General features: G+C 36.8%; 1 protein-coding gene and 1 long non-coding RNA gene across 3 annotated transcripts in view; both read left to right on the forward strand.

The window, feature by feature from the left end:
* The window catches only part of epha2b (eph receptor A2 b), a 37,716-nt gene extending 27,052 nt beyond the window's left edge, over positions 1-10,664 (forward strand). For both annotated transcript variants that reach the window (XM_067446213.1, XM_067446212.1), the window contains exons 5-17: positions 72-407; positions 1,374-1,498; positions 1,610-1,796; positions 2,173-2,272; positions 2,766-2,821; positions 2,916-3,041; positions 3,811-3,996; positions 4,678-4,739; positions 4,880-5,089; positions 5,255-5,404; positions 5,510-5,703; positions 6,101-6,256; positions 8,778-10,664. In XM_067446213.1, coding sequence (XP_067302314.1) covers positions 72-407; positions 1,374-1,498; positions 1,610-1,796; positions 2,173-2,272; positions 2,766-2,821; positions 2,916-3,041; positions 3,811-3,996; positions 4,678-4,739; positions 4,880-5,089; positions 5,255-5,404; positions 5,510-5,703; positions 6,101-6,256; positions 8,778-8,886 — 1,997 coding nt within the window. In that variant the 3' untranslated portion in view covers positions 8,887-10,664. The remainder of the gene's footprint in view (positions 1-71; positions 408-1,373; positions 1,499-1,609; positions 1,797-2,172; positions 2,273-2,765; positions 2,822-2,915; positions 3,042-3,810; positions 3,997-4,677; positions 4,740-4,879; positions 5,090-5,254; positions 5,405-5,509; positions 5,704-6,100; positions 6,257-8,777) is intronic.
* Positions 10,665-17,879: 7,215 nt separating this feature from the next.
* LOC137079289 (uncharacterized) lies at positions 17,880-20,169 on the forward strand. The gene is made up of 5 exons (XR_010905449.1): positions 17,880-17,978; positions 18,462-18,604; positions 18,787-18,908; positions 19,423-19,536; positions 19,977-20,169. It is a non-coding gene; the product is annotated as an uncharacterized lncRNA (long non-coding RNA).
* Positions 20,170-22,124: the final 1,955 nt, after the last annotated feature.

Below are 22,124 nucleotides of genomic sequence, written 5' to 3' on the forward strand. Positions count from 1 at the left end.
ATTTAGGGATTAGCTAAACCAGTATAGGTGAACAGGTAAATAAAAGGCTTGTCTGCTCTTTGTCTACTCAGGTTTACCCTCCGCTCCTCAAAGTCTGCTGGCCACCACAGCTCAGATGTCAATTGGCAGGCTTCAGTTGTCATGGAGGCCCCCTGCAGACACCGGTGGCCGCAAAGACATCACATACACTGTGGTTTGCGAGCGGTGTGAGGTGAAGGGCTGTCAGTCTTGTGGCGAGAAAGTGCGCTTTGACCCAAGCAACGCTGACCTGAAGGAGACCAGAGTCACTGTGAGTGAACTGGAGCCCCATTTGAACTACACCTTCACCGTGGAGGCACGCAGCGGAGTGTCGCAGTTCAGCAATAAGAGAGCCATTACCAGCATTAACACCGCTTTACATTATACAGGTCAGTATTGATCAGAGATATTGAAAAAAATGCAGTGTACTTTGTTTTTGTTTTCAACTTTTTAGGAATTTGCAGATTACTGTTTAAATTTCAGGGGAGTGTGTTAAATTGATCAAAAGTGATGAAAAACGCATAATATTACAAAAGATTTCCATTTCAAATAAATGTGGTTCTTTTTAATATTATATTCATCAAAGAATCCTGAAAAGCAGTTTCCACAAAAAAAGCAGCATAAGCGTTTTTTAAACAATAATTATATTAAGAAACGTTTATTTTTCTGATGGATCTCTGAAGTTTTGCATTTTTGCATAAATTGCATTTTAAAATATATTTAAATTTTTTAAAAATTGTAATAATTGTTAACAATATTTCTGTGTTTTTTTTATTCAATAAATGGCACCTTATTGAAACCTCTTTCAAAAGCTTTGAAAAATCTGAATGATCCCAAACTTTTAAACTATAGTGTTTAGTTTTTTTTGGTCCTTTTTGGAAATCAAAAATTAAGAAAATATTATAAATACTTTAGGCAATGTTCAATGATGCAGCAAAAATCAGATTTATTTTTCTTTGTTTACTCTTTTACTCTAAAAATCTTTTCTTCTTCTTTTTTTTTTGTAATCTAAACAGCAAAAAAACCCCTCAAAATCAAATGTTTACAAACCCAAACCCAACCACTTCCATTTGTGGTTTGGAATCCGATTAAAATCAGATATTTTGTGAATTATAGTCTGTACGGTGACTCCGGTCAGCTCGGATTTCAAGTTTTTTTTCAGATCGCCATAGTAAGTGCACAGTGTTTACTGGAACTGTTTCCAATTAAACTCATTTTCCCCTCAACTCTTTTCTCAAATAGCAACACAGCTTTGTCGCACAGTTAGTCCTAAAGATTGGATTTGAAAGTTTTGAGAGTGCAGTATGAAAAAACATATATACTTCAGAGACACTTAACTGCTGTTTTACCCCCAGATCCCCCAAAAGTGACTGCAATGCACCTTGTTGAAAGTAGCCCCACCAGCCTCTCACTTCAGTGGTCTGTTTCTCACCGTGCCAAACCAGTTTCCACACGTTATGAGCTAATGTATCGCAAGAAGGTCAGTAACAACATCCTTTTCAGCCCTAATACCTTACTGCAAATCCTCATCTATGATAGTGGGATTGTTATTCTCCGTTTCATCATCTTCCTTTCATTGTTATGTCTACAGGAAAATGATGAGGAGAAGGCAAGTGGAAAGGTCACTACCTACACTGTGCTGGTGCTGGAAAAGAACTCGGTTCATATCAGTGATCTGTCACCTTCCACCATCTACTTGTTTAAAGTCCAAGCTCTCAGCTCAGAGGGAAGCCCGGGCAGCTACAGCATGGAACAGGAGTTTTCAACACTCCCCCAAGGTGAAGAAAGTTAATTTGTTACTGTATTTGTTCATCTTTGTTAACGTTACAGCTGTTCATGGTTTGTTCATGTTAGTTCACAGTGCATTAACTAATGTTAACAAGATTTGAATAATGCATTAGTAAATGCTGAAATGAACATTAACAAAGATAAATAAATTATAAGTCCAGTTCATTATTAGTTCATGTTAAGTAATGACCATTATTCTAAAGTGTTACCTCAGAATGTTTTTTCCTTTTTTCTTTTCTGTTTAGCCTGAACAGCATATTTGTACTAAAGTAACCGAGAATATTTGTTCGCTCTTTTATGTTTATGAAGTGTTGTTTTATTCTTGAGTGATTCATGTGCCTGACTGCTTTGTTGTTGTTTTCCCAGCTCCTCAAAAAGCGGGAAACACAGCAGTGATCCTCGGGGCGGCGATTGGGGGAGGTGTCATGCTTTTCATCGTGGTAGTGGTCCTGCTTCTGCGAAAACGGTTAGGAACGAGCACTTCACGCACACACCCGGCTTTGTACCTCTCCCCCAGTCACTCCTTCAAGCCGCTCCTTTTCTTTCTCCTTAAAAATCCATTCACTGTTTCCTTTTCACCACTCTCACACTCTTACTGAAATTGCTCCTTACCAGTTTTGAGGAAGAATCAGTTCGCTGACTGTCCGCTGACTGCTCACTAAGTGTATCTTAACAAGAGGCATGTTTGAAAGGAGCTGAATCAGAGAGGCATATTGTGTAAGATAAGAGGCGATGGGTTTGTAGCGGTTCTGTGAAGGTGACCTGAGCCCTTCTAGTTCCCTGTGATAACCCAGACCTCTGTCACCACTTGGCAAATACTGTCCGTTTTTTTTACCCCTCCTAAACTCCTCGGCTGAATGGAGCCAGTCCAGCCTAGCCTCTCTTCAAACTCGAGTCTGAAAAGAAATGTGTGTATGCTGAAAAATAGAGCCCTCATTGAGTTTTTTTTTTTTCTACAGCCGAAGAAACTCTCACACCAGGCAAGGGCCAGAGGACACTTATTTCTCCAGCCCAGGTTAGTGGCATTGAATTTCATTTGGTGGCTTTCTTCTTTTAAAACCCTGTCCCTTTCCTCCTCTTAAATTCTTCCTAAATTCTTGTTAACCCAGATCAGTTGAAGCCGTTGAAGACCTATGTTGATCCTCACACTTATGAAGATCCAAACACTGCAGTGCTGAAGTTTGCCAGCGAGATCCATCCTAGTCACGTCACGAAGCAGAAAGTCATCGGAGCAGGTTAGTACATACGTGGGAGTTTGATAAACCGCTGTGGGGCTGTTTTGAAGGCATTCTGGAGGATAGCACTTTCAGCACTCATTGATTTGAAGTCATGTTACAGTTCATTGAAAGTGACAGCTTTTTTACAGTTCATTGGAGTGACAGCTTAAACAAAGCGAACATCAGAAATTGTCTAATTCAAGCTTTACATGTTAGAGCTAGAATATTTTTAGAGTAGTAATTCTTTCCCTCAGAGACATTTTTTTACCCCCCCAATGTCATTCAAATTGAATTAGTGTTGTTTTCTTAACCCGCTCCAGAGCTTTTTTTCATATCCCACATGGAGGAGTGCTACTATAAAAAACCTGAGTTAATTAATCATGACTTAAAAATAAAACCAACAACCGCTAAATTAGTCCTAAGTCCTAAAGTGTTTATAGGCTATATCTAAAACATTAAAAACTTTTAAGAGGATCAGTGTACCGTGGTCACGCTTTCCCCTCTCAAGCCGCCCACAGGACATGGCCCTTGTCCACTTTCTGTCTGCTTGTTGTACGCAAATTCTCATGCCCTTTCTGACCCCCTCCCATGAATCCACTCACTAACCATTCATAGGATTATCCATTGCCTCAGCACCAGATGCTGGTTATATCTCCAAGTGTCTTTTTCATGTTTTTATATAACCCCTATTTGTCATGAGACACGATTAAGGAGTTGCCCTTTGCTATGCTGCTTATCTGATGCCTGTATGCCTCTCCCTTTGGTGGTTTGTGTTGCTGTGCTGTAGGTGAGTTTGGAGAGGTTTATCGAGGAATTCTAAAAGTCCCCGGTCGGAAGGAAGCAGCGGTCGCAGTGAAGACACTGAAGCCAGGCTACACAGAGAAACAGAGGCAAGACTTCCTTAGTGAGGCCAGCATCATGGGACAGTTCTCACATCAGAACATCATCCGACTGGAGGGGGTGGTCACCAAATGTGAGTTTTAGTTAAAAAAATAAAAACAATAATAATGTTATATATATATATATATGTGTATATATATATATATATATATATATATATATATATATATATATAATGTTGATTGATGTAATTGGCAGGCGTGGTGCACTGTAAATTCAAACATAGGGCCAATCAAAAGCATCAGAATAGCGTCGCTTCACTAAACGAAAATCACCAAAATAATTTTATTCAAATTATTCTAGCTTTTTACAGAAAATATTACAAGTGTAACCCTCCTTGTAATCATTACAATCAGTAACTGTAATTTAATTACACATTTTTTTCTCAGTAACTGTAACTAATTACATTTATTTTGTAATTAAATTACGTAATACAAACACACATTTTTGTTTCATTTAGGAACAAAATATGCTATTTTACTTATAAATATAAAATATTTGTATTATATAATTATTATTTTCCATATTTGTACTTAATTTAAAAAAAAACTAGATATAAAATATACAATGAAAATAGTAGAGAATAAAAAGGTATAGATTTATAATATTTTTATTTTATTTTAAATTAATAATAGTAAAATCGTTTTTTTTTTCTCATTTGACTTTTATCCTCTGAATATATTTCAGTAGAATTAGCTTTTTTTACATTTAATATTGTAAAGCCTCTCTTTATTTCTGTTTTTTTTTTTTGCAGTCAAGCATGCCATGATTGTGACAGAGTACATGGAAAATGGCGCTCTTGATAAATACCTGAAGGTATGTTTGTCAAATTCATCATCAAGACAGTAAAATGATGACAGATGATAATAACATACTTGCATAGTTATGTAACAGCAAATAAAATAATTTAGTCAGAATTCTTCAGAAAATCTAGAAATGAAACTTTTTCTTCACAGGACCATGATGGCGAGATGTCGTCCTTCCAGTTAGTTGGTATGCTCCGTGGCATTGCGGCCGGAATGAAATATCTCTCAGACATGAGCTATGTACACAGGGATCTGGCTGCCAGAAACATCTTGGTCAACAGCAACCTGGAGTGCAAGGTGTCTGACTTTGGTTTGTCACGTGTTTTGGAGGATGACCCTGAAGGAACCTACACCACCAGTGTAAGTTCAGATTGCAAATAAATGTGTGGTTTGAATGTTCTCTGAAGCTGCACTTAACTCCAGATGTCTTTATTTTACCATTACTACAACCTGGTTATTATTTCAGGATTTTCTGTAATTACAAGGGATTGCCTGACACTTGTTTATATGTTTTTTGCCCAACAGGGAGGTAAAATTCCAATTCGCTGGACTGCACCGGAGGCCATAGCTTACCGGAAATTCACGTCAGCAAGTGATGTGTGGAGTTTTGGCATTGTCATGTGGGAGGTCATGGCCTTTGGAGAGAGGCCCTATTGGGACATGAGTAACCATGAGGTACGGACTGGCCACACCACACCGGTTATGAACAAAAACTCTTCTGTTTGTCTCAAAGGATCTTCCTTTGAGCAAAATGTCTTATCTGACTATCTTTTCTTCTAGGTAATGAAGGCCATTAATGAGGCTTTCCGCCTTCCTGCTCCGATGGACTGTCCCTCTGCCGTGTATCAGCTGATGTTACAGTGCTGGCTGCAAGATCGCTCCAAACGGCCTCGCTTTGGTGACATTGTCAGTCTACTAGACAAACTCCTCAAGAGCCCAGATTCTCTGAAGGCCATTGCAGATTTTGACCCTCGGTAAGAGCTTTGCACATACTCTGAATTCTTAAAAGGCTTTTATGAATTTTTACAAGACTCGAATGGCAGAGAGAAGTTGAGGCACGCACTATCTATTACACAATCTTGTGCAAGAAATTCAAGTGGTACTTCAAACAAAGTCATTCCCTGGGAAAGTTTAGACATGTACCACGTACCAATGGCACCTCTGAATGGTTTTGGCATATGATGTTTATCACACTGTATGTGTGCAAGAGGGAGTATCTGACAGTTTTGTATCTTTATCAGATTCTTGAACTGAACAGACAGGTTTTCCTCTTGAAGTGTGTCTCTACCACCCAACAATTACAACAAGGGAAAGGCAAAAAAGGTCTCACTGTGTGGTTTGCTGAATGTATTTGTGTTCTGTATTTGTCAGAGTTTCCATTCGGCTTCCCAGCACCAGTGGCTCAGATGGCTCTCCCTTCAGGTCTGTGGCGGAGTGGCTGGAGTCCATCAAGATGAGCCAGTACAGTGAAAACTTCAGCATAGCCGGGGTCGTCAGCATGGAACAGGTGCTACAAATGAAGAGCGAGTGAGTAACACTAAGCTCCCATCATTCCAGACCTTTAGCATGCTATCAGGGGAAGTGTAGCTGTGAACAATCAGATGAGATTACGCAGACAGTCCAAAGTGCATTTCTGCAGAGTCGATTTCTGCTTTACTTGGTGGGTCATATCCTGGAATTCCAGATAAATGGAATGTTTGACTTGGCCAATAAGAAACTAGATTTGTCACTAAATTAATCTTTCAATAGTTTACATGGTTCATTTCATGTGTTGAATTTTCTCAAAATGTATCTCTAAATATATACTTTTCAGTGCATTTAGTAAAATATATAACAGATTTTTTTTTTACTTTTTCTTTTTTCATGAGTATAAATTATGTTCACAGTTCTAATTCAACTATTTAAATTCTGAAATATTTAGTGAAAATAATTGATATATAAATTAGCTATTAAGGTCTCCACCATGTACTGATAAATGTTCACAAATAAAACTAAATACATGTGTTATTATTATTATTATTAAAAATGTTGTAAAATAATGATAACTACAAATAATAATATTAAATTAGTATCATCTCACTATTAAAATATGTAATGTTTGGACATATAGTATTGAATTCCTTAAATTTTCCCTCTTATATAATACAAAATTAGTTGGGCTGCAACTCTGACATTTATGTAAAAGAGTCCTTTGAATAAAATAGCCCCAGATGAACATAATTTAAGAGTTCTGGGAATTTGCAAAGGAATTTAGAGTGTTTGGAGAGTTCTTTTTCCTGTGGCACACACTGAGGCTGATTGGTCAGGACAAGATCGTATTTAAATAAGATGGTATCTTTTAACTTGTAATAATTCCTAGAACATATAAATATTTTCCATGTTTTTGTTTTAGGGATCCGGTAATTGAATGTGGCTTAAATTTATGCTTTGGTTACAAGGATAATCTCGCACAACCGCAGACCATTTTTGATTTACTGTATCTGGCGAGAGCGGAAACCACATATATTGTAATAACAATTTAACTTTAAGACTTTTTTTAATCAAGTCAGGCAGTAACATTTTACTTAAAAATGTAAAAACTTCACAGCGTCTTCTCAGCATAAAATGCTACTCGTTGCTTCAAGTTTGAGCGGAAAACATTGTGGCAGCAGAGAAAGAATAGTCTTCGTTTTTAGTGGCCTGGATGTGGTGGATTGTGGCATGCTGTTCCCCCTCCCCTGTTCTGCCATCCCTCCCTTCCTCCCACTGTTTCAGCAGACTCTCTCATCCCTCCCATTCCCAACAGCGCTAGCCGTGGCCTGTGCTTTCACTGCAGCCAGGAACCACTGTTTCTGCCTGCTGGGGCCATGAGGCTATGCGGCTACTCCCCCTCACATCAACAGGATTGGACTTAAAAGTCAGGACATGAGATGAAAGAGTGTAGGGATGGAGAACGAGAAAGCTGATGTACATGTGGAGGTAGAGACGACAGTGCTGGACCTCACAGAGGAGGCAGTTTGACTGATGAAGGGGTTGGGAGTGTAGTAACAGCGTAGCTCCAAGACCTCTGGCTCAGCTCCCGTGGGTGTTTTTAGCCTAGAAGCTTGCTGAACTTTGTGTGGAGGACCAGAAATGTCTTTGATGTGTTTGTCTTTTATTTTATGGCCGACTGTTCCATCTGGTGTCATCTGGTAGCACTCTTTAAAACCAGAAACTATTTACAAGTCCTCCGCTGACTGTGCCGGCCAGCTCTGATTCATGGCGGGTGAAGGGAATACTTGTTAAATCATCAAGGCACTAATTAAAAATGCAATTAGGACTCGGATAACGTAAAATTACTTTTCGAAAGATAAGATTGTGTAATTTTCAGGTAGACTCCCACAGTGTTCTTATCATTGACTAAAGAAAAAAACTATATGAAAAATTTCCACAAATAAAATGTATTATAAAAATATAAACAAACTTAACTGGGAAAACTCCAAAGACCAGGTAAAATATGAAAATTGACCTAAGTTATTTTTTTTTAAATTTTAGATACATGGAAAGCTTTGCATTACCTTTGGATAAAACTAACATAAAAGCTGAAGACTAAACTTAGACAGAAATTAAAGAATAAACATTTTCAAGTGAATTAATGGTGTAACTTCAAAACAAACTGAAATGAAAATGAACATGAATTCATTTTAGATTGATTTTGTTTTTCATACATGCTTTGTACACTCTTAAACATAAAGTTTATTTTTATTTTTATCATGGTTCCATTATGAACCTTTAGCTTCCGTGGAACTTTTCTATTCCACAAAAGGTTCTTTTATTGTGAAAAGTCTGTTATAGTGACTGTTTGCTGAAAGCTGCTTTGAGGAACCAAAAATGGTTCTAATCTATGGCATTGCTGTGAAACCCCTGTTGTTTTGGAACCATTATTCTTAAGAGTGAAAAACCAAAATTAAGCAAAAACAGTGAGATCGAACAAAACATAAAATGAAAAGGAAAAACTGAAGATACAACAAACATATACACGAAACTAAACCCTGCCCTCATGTCTCACACTTTCTTCTCTGTTTCCCAGGGATATCCGGAACATCGGAGTCCGTCTGCCAGGCCATCTGAAGAGGATTGCCTACAGCATCTTAGGGCTTAAGGACCAGACGAGCACCCTGAGTGTGTTTGCAGTGTGAACTGTCTTTAAAATGCACCGAAGGGACCAAACCCTTTGGCTGTGGACTAAATAAACTCTCAGCTGCCTCAGGATTGGACTGCAGGGACAGCCCTTGACCTGGCCTTAACCCTCCAGCCTAGCGAGATGGACTCTCACCGCCGTGGAGACTTGTAGCATTTGATGTACTTCTCAAAAATGGAGGAAGTGTAAAACAATCAAAAAGCTATTGATGTGCGCATCAAACCATGTATATTAGATATTTTTTACCAATAAGCATATGTTTATTTTCTAGTGGAAAATATAGTCATTTCTTTAGTTTTGTTTTTTTAATTTGTTGTTTAGTTTCATATGCATGCTTAATTCACACCAGAGAGTGATCAGTGCTAGTTAGCGGTCACTCAGATCTTATACGTTGCTCCTTCAATGGTGTTAAAGGAGAACTGGCTCTGTATTTGACTGAACTCTTCAGCATTACGAGAGAAAAACAGGCCAACAGGTCTTTCTATACCAGAAATGCTGGCGGTTATGGGTTTTACTTAAGACTTTGTGATGTTCGGATGAGATCAAGGTAATTGTAACGCTCTCTGGTTTCTATCATGCTTGAGTTGGCCGTGATCTGATGTCTAGCACGATGACATTTTCATTACAATTGCACTCTCAGCGCTATATGCTTTGGACCATCAAGTTTAAAGTCGGAGCAGCAAGGCGTTCCTTAAATCCTGTGTTTTCTCTGCAAACAAGAAGAGCGGAGGCACCGCCATGGAATAGCACTTAAATCAGAAATCTCTGCAGCTGTCTCATCCCTTATCGTTATGAAAGGCTGCAGCAATGATGACATTAAGGATTGAAGGAACAAAGAGCGAGCGGAATGACAAAATGGAAATGGGTAAAGAAGAAAAAACTGTTCTGGAACGGATTGTCGGTCTAAATCAAATGGGAAAATGTAATCCGGCGGGGTTCTGCAAACAAACGCACGGTTTTGATTTTCAGATATTTTCACCAAGTGACAGTGCTTGCAAACTAAGAGAATGATCAAACAGACAGTTATGTTTACCGGGATATGTGGATGATATACCAAGGTCTGTTATTCATTTTGGATCAGCAGATTAAAGTCGCCTGGAGCTGTGAATTGCAGAGACTATCTTCAGCAGATCTGGTTTATGATTAACTGATCCAAGATATGCTGCGATGAAATGCTACAACTTTCCTTGATTATTTCCTCTGATTTACAGGACCTCCATAGAGTATCAGATGGGGGGGCAGATACAAGTCTCCTTGTATGGGGAAAAACGCTGTTTTAATGTTAAACTTCTTTGTTCTATTTTGTATTTACAGAGGAGAGAATCAGCTACCATAAGAGTCCTGAACTCTTAACAGATGGTATTGCAGTTCTTTGTTAATTCCACTTTATTCCGATTATTTCTAGATGTTAAATGCATATTTAGAAATGACATATTTAGTGTTTGTTTGCAGTTGATATTGTGTTTCATATCTTTTTTTAAATGGGACGTTGATACTGGCAAACTGTAATAATGGCAGGACTTTTTGAAAAGGGAAATTTGTCATTTTTGATCTATCTTAGTTCTGAACTTATTTTAAATATTGAAATCTGAAAAGCTCTACAAACATACAGAACCCACTCATACGCATGTTTCCAAAAACATGTTTGATTTGGCCAATTGTTTTGTACTTTATTTAATAGTCTATTTATTTTTTACTTTATTTATTGTTTTAAGGACACTGAATTGGGATTTATTTGTAATGGAAGTTTGTCTTTCAGTCACAATAAAATCTTTGTAGCCTTTAAGTTAAATGTCACCTTGATTTCTTTATTTGTTTCTTCCTCCACAACAATAAAAAGGCATAATAGAATATAAATAAAGTTGCTGCTCCCAATTAGGCCTACAGCTTCATTGTATTACATTGCCATAGTGAGCAAGTCAGCAATACATCTCTAATGTACACAAGGAAGCCAGAAGCTTTGCATGACTGCATTATCTAATTGGTCAGATCAGCCCCTATTTAATTAGTTGCCGGTTTGCTGTCCATCTGTAAAGTATGACAGAAACCAATGAACCTTATAACCCGTGCAGGACAATTTACTTTGTTCTCAATTTAGCCCCTCCTGTCCATAACCACAGCCTCACTGAACCCAAATTAAGAGAGGCTTTTGTCTGGCGCCCAGAGTATTGAATTTATCAGCTGCTGCTGAGTGATGTAGGTAACAATGCCACTAATGCACCCTTTTGATAAGGTGGAAAATGTCAAGGTTGGAATGTAAATATTTATATACGAAAATAATCGGACAGGGGAAGCTGGCTCAAGAATGAAATACCATCATGGAAGTCAAACAGGTACAGCAAGGGAACAAAGTGACCTGCGTCCGTTTATGTCTGCTTGTCTGTATTGTCTAGGCAGCTTCGTCATCTTTTGTTCAGATGTACCTGCATCAGTGGTTTGGAATTATGCCTTTTAATTTTACAGTGCCATGAGGTTCAGTGTGTATTTTCAAATAAGTATTTTATTAATTAAAATGTAATATCTTGCTTCACCTCTTTAAAAAAAAAAAAACCCTGTTCCACTGATGCCACTTAGGCCACACAGGCTTGTAAAATGCAGTTTTACAGTAGGCCTATTTTAGAGTAATTATTTATGACGGTTCGGGAGAGTCAGATGTTAATTCAGTAATAGCAGGGAGAGCTTAATTTCAGTGAACTGGTCCTTTTGAACCATTCATTATTAGAAGAACCAGCTCTTGAGAGAAATTTTTTCAGGAATCTGACTACACTCGAGTGCTGTATGTTTTTGACTCACTAAAAAAAAGATTCATTTGTTCATGAATGGATAGTCGGCGAAGACGACGATAAAACGGTAGGCTATTACTCTTATTCAGTTTTTTTTTCTCTTGCATTTAGTGCAGACGGTGAAGTTTTGCGAGCTCACATTAATGGTTGATTTTCCGTGACGCTGAAGAATCAGCAGCGAAACAGTCACTCCCTATTTCTTTTTTTTTACCCATTGAATATCCTATTTCATTTGAAAATACGTCACATTGTGGTTGTGAATGGCAATTCATGTTTACTGTAAAGAAAATACAAAGAGAATACCAGTGAAAAGAAAGTGTCAGTTTGCTGTAAAGTGAGGGGATGACATTTTGAAATCACTTACTAGCATTTGCCAATTAAAGAATACATTGCACGGAAAGCGCTTTTCCCATCTATGAGCAGAAATGTCCCAGAATGAGAATTATGGGAGCCACATTTTTCCCTATGTGTGTTAAACTTAAATTACAGGCTACAATAGCATAGGTGAGGACTGTGTTGAAGGCTGGGCTGTGGTGCTTTATGCGCTGTACACATGGTTAAACCTTAATGGCGAAATGTCTTGTGTGAGGCCTGTGGCTTTCATTTTTAGGTTTCCTCCTCCTTTACAGTGGCTTTGAAAATGTCCCCGCTCTTTAAAGAACTCCCATTGTAAAAATCATCATTATACAGTTCAAGTATGAGTTCTCCCTTTTATATTTATTTCTTGTCTTTTCCATCGCCCTCTTTTTCATCTGAACACACAAAGTCAGAAACGTTGTGGAATTTACATCCCTGCTAATTTTAGAGATGGGTTTCTGACCAAAAAACACATCCTCCAATTTGGGGCTATATTGGTCTTCCTTCCTCCGTTTTTCTTTCTGTGTTTCTCACTCTCTCCTCTCTTATCCTCACTCACTTTCTCCTCTTCAAATCATTGGTTGCCTTCATGATTTTTTAAAATATTTTTTTAGGCTGCTACCACACTCACCAGCTCTTTTTCTCTTCATCATTGGTGTTTTGGTGTGTTCAATCAAGTGGTTCTCAGTTGTGTCAGGGCGTAGATTTTGCACTGGGCACCGATTTGTGACCCAACTTTAATTGTTTAGCTTACAAAAGTGAATAAAATGTTCTCAAATCCAACATTACAGTATATTAAAATTGGAACGCATAGATCCAGCAATGTAAAAATTTAATACCGTTACATAAACTGACCTGAAAAAAAACAACAGTTCTTGTTTCTTAAATGCCTCATTCTTTTAAATAATTTCATGTTCTCTGCAATGCAATGGAGTCAGTCCAAAACCACATTTAGTGAACCTGTGTTTAATGTAATTGTTTTTTTTTCTCCTTGTGTAGTTTTGTTCATATTCTTTTCTAAGAATAAAACCTGTCAATCATCAATGTTAGCATCTTGGTAATTTGATACACAAATTTCATAAAAGCCGGGCTTATTTCTTGCTTGTTTCGTGTCTTTAGGTGTTAATAATGACAGCTTGAACACTAAGTGAACCAGGATGTAAAATTTAATTTTTTGGTCCAGACCAAAAGAACCAAACTTACATTATGATCAATAAACTTATGATCGATAAGTGTATTGATAATAATTGCTATTTTTTTATGCACAGTAATATTGTTAGTTGCATTTTATTGTTTGAGGATTTCATACAAAACAGATGAATGACTCATTTTGGGGTTGTGACCCACCAGTTGAGAACCATTAGTTTAACTTATATGCTTCTTCATTATTTTGTGGCAATAAATGGCTGACAATGTATGGGAAATGTGTAATGTGGAATGAAAATGTGGAATGGGAAAAGTTGGCAAAAAAAAAATGTCTCCAAACAATTATAAACAAAGGCCAAAATGTTTGTTCTCAACTGAAATTGGTGGTTATATATTTATATATAGCCATATATATATATATATATATATATATATATATATATTTATTTTAAACATTTGAATGTAGGACAAGACCTAGTGCATTTATTTAGCAAAAATATAACAATTCTTTCCACACTTAATATGTTAGTGTTATTAATATTGCTGAAAACTCTGTAAACAAAATGTATCCATTTAGCCTAAACAAATGCTGCTTTGTGATGAAAGTGTCCTTGATGTTTATTTTTAACGGCTTATCTTATCTGCATTTTCATACAATCATACAATGTTCAGGGAAGTGTAGATTGGTTAATTATGCTTACTAGACTGTAACCCATCTATCAGTGTGCCTTAAATGCGGTTCTTTCAGAGCGTGACAGCTTGACAGTGAAATATGAACTTTTTCCCTTTGTTTCCCCTGTTACGCTTTAAAGAAGACGGCTGCAAACGGTACATAACTAGCATGATTGCTTCCTGTGAAGTTTCACTGTGTTGTTGTAAGTTTTCAGGTCAAATAATTACCCGCTCAACAACACAAGCTCTATTTTTCAGTTCTCTGTAGTATTATTTCAATTAGATCTGTTTTGCCTTGTCCCTGAGTGGCCATGACAGTCCTTTCAAACTTTATCGGCTCTCTTTCTGCTGGCATTCTTCAGCAGTTCCCTTCTCTTCTACTCCTGTCTGCATGTGTTCTTGAAGCCATTAATCGTTCCTGCCTGTACAATGTGAACCCCAGCAGATAATTACAGTAATTAAACCAATTAGGCAGCATATGGAACGAGAGTTAACATGCCCCGAGGACACTGAGGTCTGCTATTCATCCCCTGCATGAGGCTCTGCTGAGGTGGTCCCCATATCTGGCACTGCTTAAGGAAGAGGCCGGGGAAATTGCTTCAACCCAATTTTGGATTAAAGCAATTTCCTTTTAGCTGAGCCTTGAATACGGTGTTGCAGATGTATGCTGCTGGCCTGCTGCAAGACAGGACTTCAAAGAAAGGAGGGCAACATAAAGACAACTGAAAAGAAGAAATGTCATCCCTCTGTCATATACATTTATTTCAACATGCTTCATGCTCAGATAGATATTTATTATTTTATAATCTTAACCTGTCATCTAATTTCTTATTACAGTGATTATTAGCCTACATGGCTTTCTGTAATCCTTGATTTTGATTTGCCAATCTGACCAATTCAGTTCCGGCCCTCGAATTTCATTGGTTGAGCGGCGTTCCGAAATTGTTTCACTGTTTGTATCTTTTTCTGCTGGTTATATCATTAAAGGGTTATTTTGGCCAAAAATGAAAATTCGGTCACCCTCATGTCGTTCCAAACCCGTAAAACCTTTGTTCATCTTCAGAACATAAATCTGAGAGCTTTCTGTCCATACACTCGGTGCGACGCAAGTGTTCTTTCTAGTTTCAGCCTGACGCAGTTATCATTGTCACATCCTGTGCCACGTTGTTTAAATAGCAAATTCATTTGCGCGAAAATGAGGTATGTTCAGACGCATTGTTGGCGTGTTGCTATTTTGAAATAGACCAACTGCACCTGGTCTAAAGTTTTATTTTTTTGTTATTTAAAGAACGCGTTAGTAATATTCGCCTAGGTGGGTCCACAACGCATGTACACTCTGCTTATTACACACACAGGGACATGCAGCATCACACAAACATTTTTAAATATTAAAAATAAATATATTCCTCTCTGGAGATGCGTTCAGTCTTTCCACTTGCAATTTTTGCCATTTAAATAGCGAATTTGCCATGGTGCAAGCACAACAGGCTTTTAAAGGGAATGCGAGATGAGACTCTATTATGCCCAAAACACACCCATTACTCATTAGAGAATAGAGACAGCAATTTTAGACCATGAGCTGGGCGTGCCAAGCATTTTTCCGATCAATAAACTAGTAAATAGTGGATTCAGACTTATAATAGGGCTTATAGACTGCAACATAATCGCCACTTTCAAGGCCCAGAAAGTTAGTAAAGACTTCGTTAAAATCGTCCATGTGACGACAGCAGTTCAGCCTTAACATTATGAAGCGATGAGAATACTTCTTGTTTGCAAAAAGGAAGCGCTGCTCTGTGCTTACAAAGTGAACAGCGTTAAAACTCTAATACAGCAGGAACCAATCCGCTGTGCCCTATAGATAATTATGTGATTGCAAGCAGATTGAGTTAAAGGGATAGTTCACCCCCCAAAAAAATATTCTGTCATTAATTACTCACCCTCATGTCGTTCCAAACCCGTAAAACCTGTCATCTTCAGAACACAAATTAAGATATATTTGATGAAATGTGAAAGCTTTCCCCTCTCTTTTATATTTTGCACGGGGCCCCCAAATCACTAAATCCACCCCTGACCTTATGTTGTTGAAGTTTGGTTGTTTAGGAAATGTTTTTTAAATATTAATAAAGCAAAATGCCCTGTTGAAATATGTGAGGTGATTATCGTGGTCGATGCATTTTCAGAGTGGGAGAAATCCAGTAATTTCAATGGAAATCCAAGCTGCTTTTAAAAGTGGAAAATTAACATTTTTGTCCGGCAGAAGACGAGAACTTGGCTGTCATTATCGAAATATACCCCTTCAGGCTGATACCAGAACTCAGCTTCGTATTTCGAGACACGTGATGTTGCCATCTTCCTTTCATGTTTCTGTTTTTACTGTGAAATTGCTCTTACACACAATTACACTTTTGTTTCACAAAAGTACACTGGCTTTCTTGTGCTGAGGATCTTGATTCTTCATGAGCTAAATTCTTGTGGTGTTCCAACAGATTTGTCCTGAAGCATTCAAAGCCTTACAAATGAGATTTGTCGAGTTTAAGTTTTCTTATGTTACAGTACAAGATTTACTGCCATAAAAACAGTTTAAGTTAACAGTATTAGTCAAGAAACAGGAATTGACTGGAAACTAGATCCTTTTTCTCTTTCTGACAGGCTTTTGCAAGTACTGAACCAAACCTCTACCAGGAGGCATTCAGCATCAGTAGAAATGACATGAAATACCACATGCAGATCATATCTGTGGATCCAGCTTTCAGCATTTTCTTTGGAGCAGATAACGAATGTGGAGGATTTTCTCTTCGACAGCAACAAGTGGGGGGTCTCAGAGGATTTGCTCGCAGCAGCAGGTGAGGCGGGTGAGACAACACAGTCTCACCCCTACTCGTCAAATGTTGCCGAACGGTCAAGGGACCCTGTCGTCAGCTGTTGACGCACAGGGTACACCTAAATCGCCATTTTTCGACGTACTGGGTAATCCACTGATTTCAATGAGAAACCTAGGACGTCATAAACAGACGTGTTGGGCATGTGCATGTTATCGTCATGATGGAATTTATTGGGTTATAATTTTTCCATTATGACATGTTGGAGTGTGATTCTCAATTTAATCAGCCAGCACAATTGTATTTACATTTATTTACGCTATGATACACGTTTGAAACAGTAGTCAAACCCCACCCCGCCCTAAACCTACCCATTTGCGTATTATATGATATAAAACACAGGCTGTAACAGACAACAGGCACACTTTATTGAAAAAGTCCAACTATTCCGAGGCCAAACGATTGAATTGTGCGAAGAAAAGACCCAAAAGCAATCACCGTCTCTATCCGCGGCGCGCGGCGCGCGGCCCGCGCCCGTGCGTCACACTGAAGACGCCACAGGTAGACCCCTCGGCGTCACGCGATGGACGAACTGGGAACCCAATTGCTTTCAGTGGGAAACCTTTGGTGTCAACATTAGACGGCAATTCTATCGGTATGAAATCGCGCTGAAGAAGTCTCATTCAGAACACATCGCGATGTTTGGCATCAGATCACGTGTGCCACATGTTGGTGAGTAGTCATACATATTATGTCCTAATATTTGATATAAAGTATTTTCTGCTTGTCGTTATCGATCATGTTCAGTCACTGCATTGTATCTGTCATCATCTCCACTGAGGCTTTGCATTTCTTTGCTTTCTAAATAAACACACCTTGCTAATAGGGTAATTTAACACTGTCACGTGACGTGCTATAGACCTTTAAACATTTGTTAATATTTAATAATAATTACTAGTGTAGTTCCAACGTGGCATTTGTAGTAGAAGCACAATAAAAAAAAAAAAAAAAACAACACTTGCCATGCGTTTACCACAGTATTGGTAGTTTTAATGTGATATTTGTTGTAAATAAACAGTAGCCACAACAATTACCATGCTTTAAATGCATTTTAATGTAAAATCCAAATATTGTTATTTAAATAGTATACTTTATAATGCTATATATTATATATTATGACTTTTTTCTCTCTTTCTTTTTTTTTTTTTTTACCTGAAAAGACCAAAAGAGCCTCTCGGACTCAGTCAACCCATTCTTGTTTGTGGAGAAGTAACGGAGAAAACCGAAAGCTGCAACAGCAAATATTTGTAATGGTATGTGTGAGTTGGTTTGAACCCTTTATCAAACATTTTATTTAGCATTTGTTGTTACTTATTCTTACAAATCCTATAGCTCAATCAGTAAGAACATATTCCCAAAGTCTTAATAATTCACAAGATTTAACAAGTTGTCAAATTCGTATGATTCTCGTACATATAGCTCTGAAAAAAATTAAGAGACCACTTAACATGGATTTCTAAATGTTAAGTGGTCTCTTGATTTTTTTTTCCAGAGCTGTATTTGTATATGAAGAGTTCAGATCAAGTGAGTTATCTACATTTTCAAACAAATTCATATGATATAGCTTGCTATTATATACTTTTAATAATGGGAATGCACACATATCTGTGAACTTACTAAATAAATGTATTTAACATTTAATTATGCAACGTTTTTTTACAGCAAGAAACAGTTATGTATGAACTCACAACTTGCATGCAATGTAATACAATTTCCTCTTTCTTTCTGTCTTGCAGGATTACTTGCAGATTACTTTTATTTATTTATTTTTGTTTAAAAGATCTCTACAATATCAAACTCAACAGCTCTTTTAAGAGTCAACCCTCACAAGAGCTTCTAGTGATTCTCAGCGAATCTTGCCGTAATCAGCCCTTCACAGGTAAAGTTGAATATTATCAGTATCAGTATATATACTAAAGTATATACAGTTTTTAGTATATATAATCATCAAATGCTCACCTTAATCTTATGGTAAATTAACTTTATTGTAACTGTCTTAATTTATATGTTTTAAAAACAATAGTATTTGCACAGAGTAAGTGAGACTTTCTTGTTTTACAGAAGAGAAGAAAGACCAGACCTTATATCGAAGCAAGCTAAGAAAATAAGTCCTTTGTTTAGGGTGAGGAAGGAAGATGGACATCTTGTGCCCGAAGAAGACAGAAAAGTGCGCAAGTCCATTGGTATGTCTTGTATTGAAGCAATGCTGTAATATGTAGTACAAAATTTGATGTTGATCTCTCAAAGGACTATTCATTTCAACAGTGATCATTCTTTCTACTCTGATAAAATACGTACCATTATTCATGTCTAAATCTTTTAATAACTCCTAAAATAAGCAAATGAGGTTCTGTATCTTGGATTTATTTAAAATGGTAAATATTTGTTTTCCCTTTTTGATACAATTATTATTACACTTTTGGCCTTCAGTTCTTAAAAACTGCACTGTCTGTTTGTCTTAGATAAAAGCAGACAAGTGTGGGGAAAAAGCATTTAGTTGTTATAAACTCCATGTATTTCTCCATTGTTTTGTAGACCATGGATGGTTCTGGGTAGCTTTAGAAGATAATGAGTTGGGACATATTAGGAATCAAATAGTAAATGTTCTTTGAATTATGTGTAATATCTGGTTAGTTCTTTGGCTTGAAACAAGGCCTTATACTCCACAGACTAAACACATTGCATTTGTGTTTTAAGATGGATAGCAAGAGAAGGCACAAATTCTACAGGAAAAAGATGTGCTGCCAAGGAGGAATACAAGAGGCAAAAACTCTGAGAACTATACATGGCCATGGGTGCTTCATAAGCATGGTAAGTCTGGTGCCTGGGTACCTATTTCTTAATTCTGTCAATGAAAGTTGTATTGCAGTATTTGAACAATTTTATATTGTAAAGGCTATCACAAGTGATGCTCTTGAAACAAGTAACTAAAGAAATCTAGCATCACTGACAAAGGCTCAGAAGAGACCATGCCTTTCTAAAAGATCTTTTAAAAGATCTACTGTTTAAAAGGTTGCTGTTGATATGGGTAAATTAGTTTTTGTTCAGTACTTGGCTAATATTATGGGCTTAAATATTATACATAATGCTTCAATGTGTATATTATTTTATGTACTGACTGCTGCTTTGTAAATTTAAATCAGGAATTGGCATTTCTGCCCATTTTGAGGTGGAGAGTTTACTGAAGAACATAGGTTAACCTGACTGTACATTAAACTTAATCTGAATTGTGTTTGTTGTTTTACTTTTAGACCAGGACTGGAGAACGCCGGATTATACGACTTCTTCCTCTGGTTGAAATAAGGCTACACAACATCAGTGATCACATCATCTGTACATTGATTATACTGTAGGGTACAAGTGGGCGAACTGTTTAGAAGAAGAAGAACATGAACATGATAGAGGGAAGAGACAGAAACCAGTCTAGTTGTAATAATGAATCATTATTTTCCAACACTATATCGAATCTGTTTTCTGTATCATAGTTGACTGGATGGGATTATGTGGCACTCATTTGTGTGGCTTCAGCAGCTGTGAATGGATTAATATGATGTTAATGTGTTTTTTAAAACCCATTTTTATTTATCTTGAATCTAATTTGACTTTATTCTACTTTATTAACTGTATACTGTATCCTCCAATAAAGTGTTGAGTGATAAAGTATGGTGAGTATTGTGTATGGTGTTTGGTACAGTAAATACACATTCAACCAGTTTATTTAGGTTATCTTATTAATTACCAAGAATATTTTACTTGAGAAGTAAACATTTTTTATCTGGTTATATTATATTTGGTACAATGCTCCAAAAAGTTGTATATACTTGCATGCTGTGACAAGTATGTCAGTTTTCAGTGAAATAAAGGGAAGGATTACAAACACTTCAAGCTTAACTGAAGATGATCCATGTTGATCATTCTGGTACATCTACTACTGCAATAAGAATTAAAGCATGCACATTTTCGATGCCAGGTACGTGAAGAGGGTGTAGATGAAATTGTGACAATGTCTCTTGTTATTTTACTTAATGGTGCATTGTCCTATATTTAATAGTAATAATGAAGTGTAAATAATATAAATAGTTTTTGTTTACTCTGGAAAGTGGATAATGGCAAGTTGTTGCAGGTTCATCCATTATATTTATTAGTGTTTATCCATAAAAGAAAAGAAAACTTAATAATTATTATTTTAAAACATTTCTTTCAAATATTTCTGTATTTCATCAGATGGTCTTACAATATCAAAACCTGTACACAAGCATGACGTTAGAATAGAAAAGACAAAATACTCTGATATTTAAATGTGACTCAAAGTTTGTTGTCCGTGATGAGGAGAATAGATCTGTGTATGTTGTACTGCCCTTACACCTCCAGGGACCCAGAAGTGGCCCCTGGAAGAGCAAAAAAAAAGCATATTTCAAATGGCTTTAAAGTCTGGTTAGCGTATCACAGAGAAAATTGGCAGGACAACTGCATATGCAATGTTTACTAAATAATGTTGGCCACAGTTTTCAGACATATATGGAAAGCTGCCATAAAGGTTTATTTAAATGTGCTCACAGTAAAATATACAATTTCAGCTTGGCCCTCATATATGTCATAAAGGTTTACACAATGAACATATTTTAATATCCAGTTGTCCATTAAATATGTAATTTACTTAACATTTATTGTTTCATTATGAAACCTTTTAAACTACATTACCCATATATCTGTCATTGTATCAATGCAATGGGAAACATGGCGCTGTAGTTCATAGAAGTGTGCTGAAATGCTTAGGGTTAGGGTTGGGTTCTCAGTAAAGGAGTCATTTCTCACAACATAGCGACACTTTGTAGTTAGCTTAACGTATAACTGACGTAATAATAACACCAAAACATACTTTGTAAAATGAAACGCCGTTTTATATGGTTAAAACAGATAGTCCAATCACAGCGCGTTCTGCGATAAAGTCACAGCCAATGACAACCCAGCTGAACAGAGGCGTCACACTTCCTTGTCCATTTATGGTAAATTATATCACATCTCATCCGGTTCAACTGAAGGGGTAGATTCCTTAAATATTTAATATTTAGGCTGCTAAATATTTATTTATTCTAATTAAATAATAAAACTCACATTTTAAAATGAAAGTCTTCTTTGTGTGGTTAAACTGATGCATAATAAATATATTTGAAAGAGAATCCTTTTTCTATGCAATGGTCTACAAGCATAAACTTCTTTAAGCCATCCTTTACAATCTGAACTCTTGGAATTAAAACAAATATAACAAAAGCACAATGAATGCACACAATTTTGTAAGCATATTCCAATATTTAATGTCAAACAGTTTAAATACAAATGTAGTGCCCATATATATATATATATATATAGGCAAAAAAAGAACATTTTACATTCTAAAC

This window comes from Pseudorasbora parva, chromosome 6, assembly GCF_024679245.1.
Source record: "Pseudorasbora parva isolate DD20220531a chromosome 6, ASM2467924v1, whole genome shotgun sequence".
Lineage (NCBI taxonomy): Eukaryota > Metazoa > Chordata > Actinopteri > Cypriniformes > Gobionidae > Pseudorasbora > Pseudorasbora parva.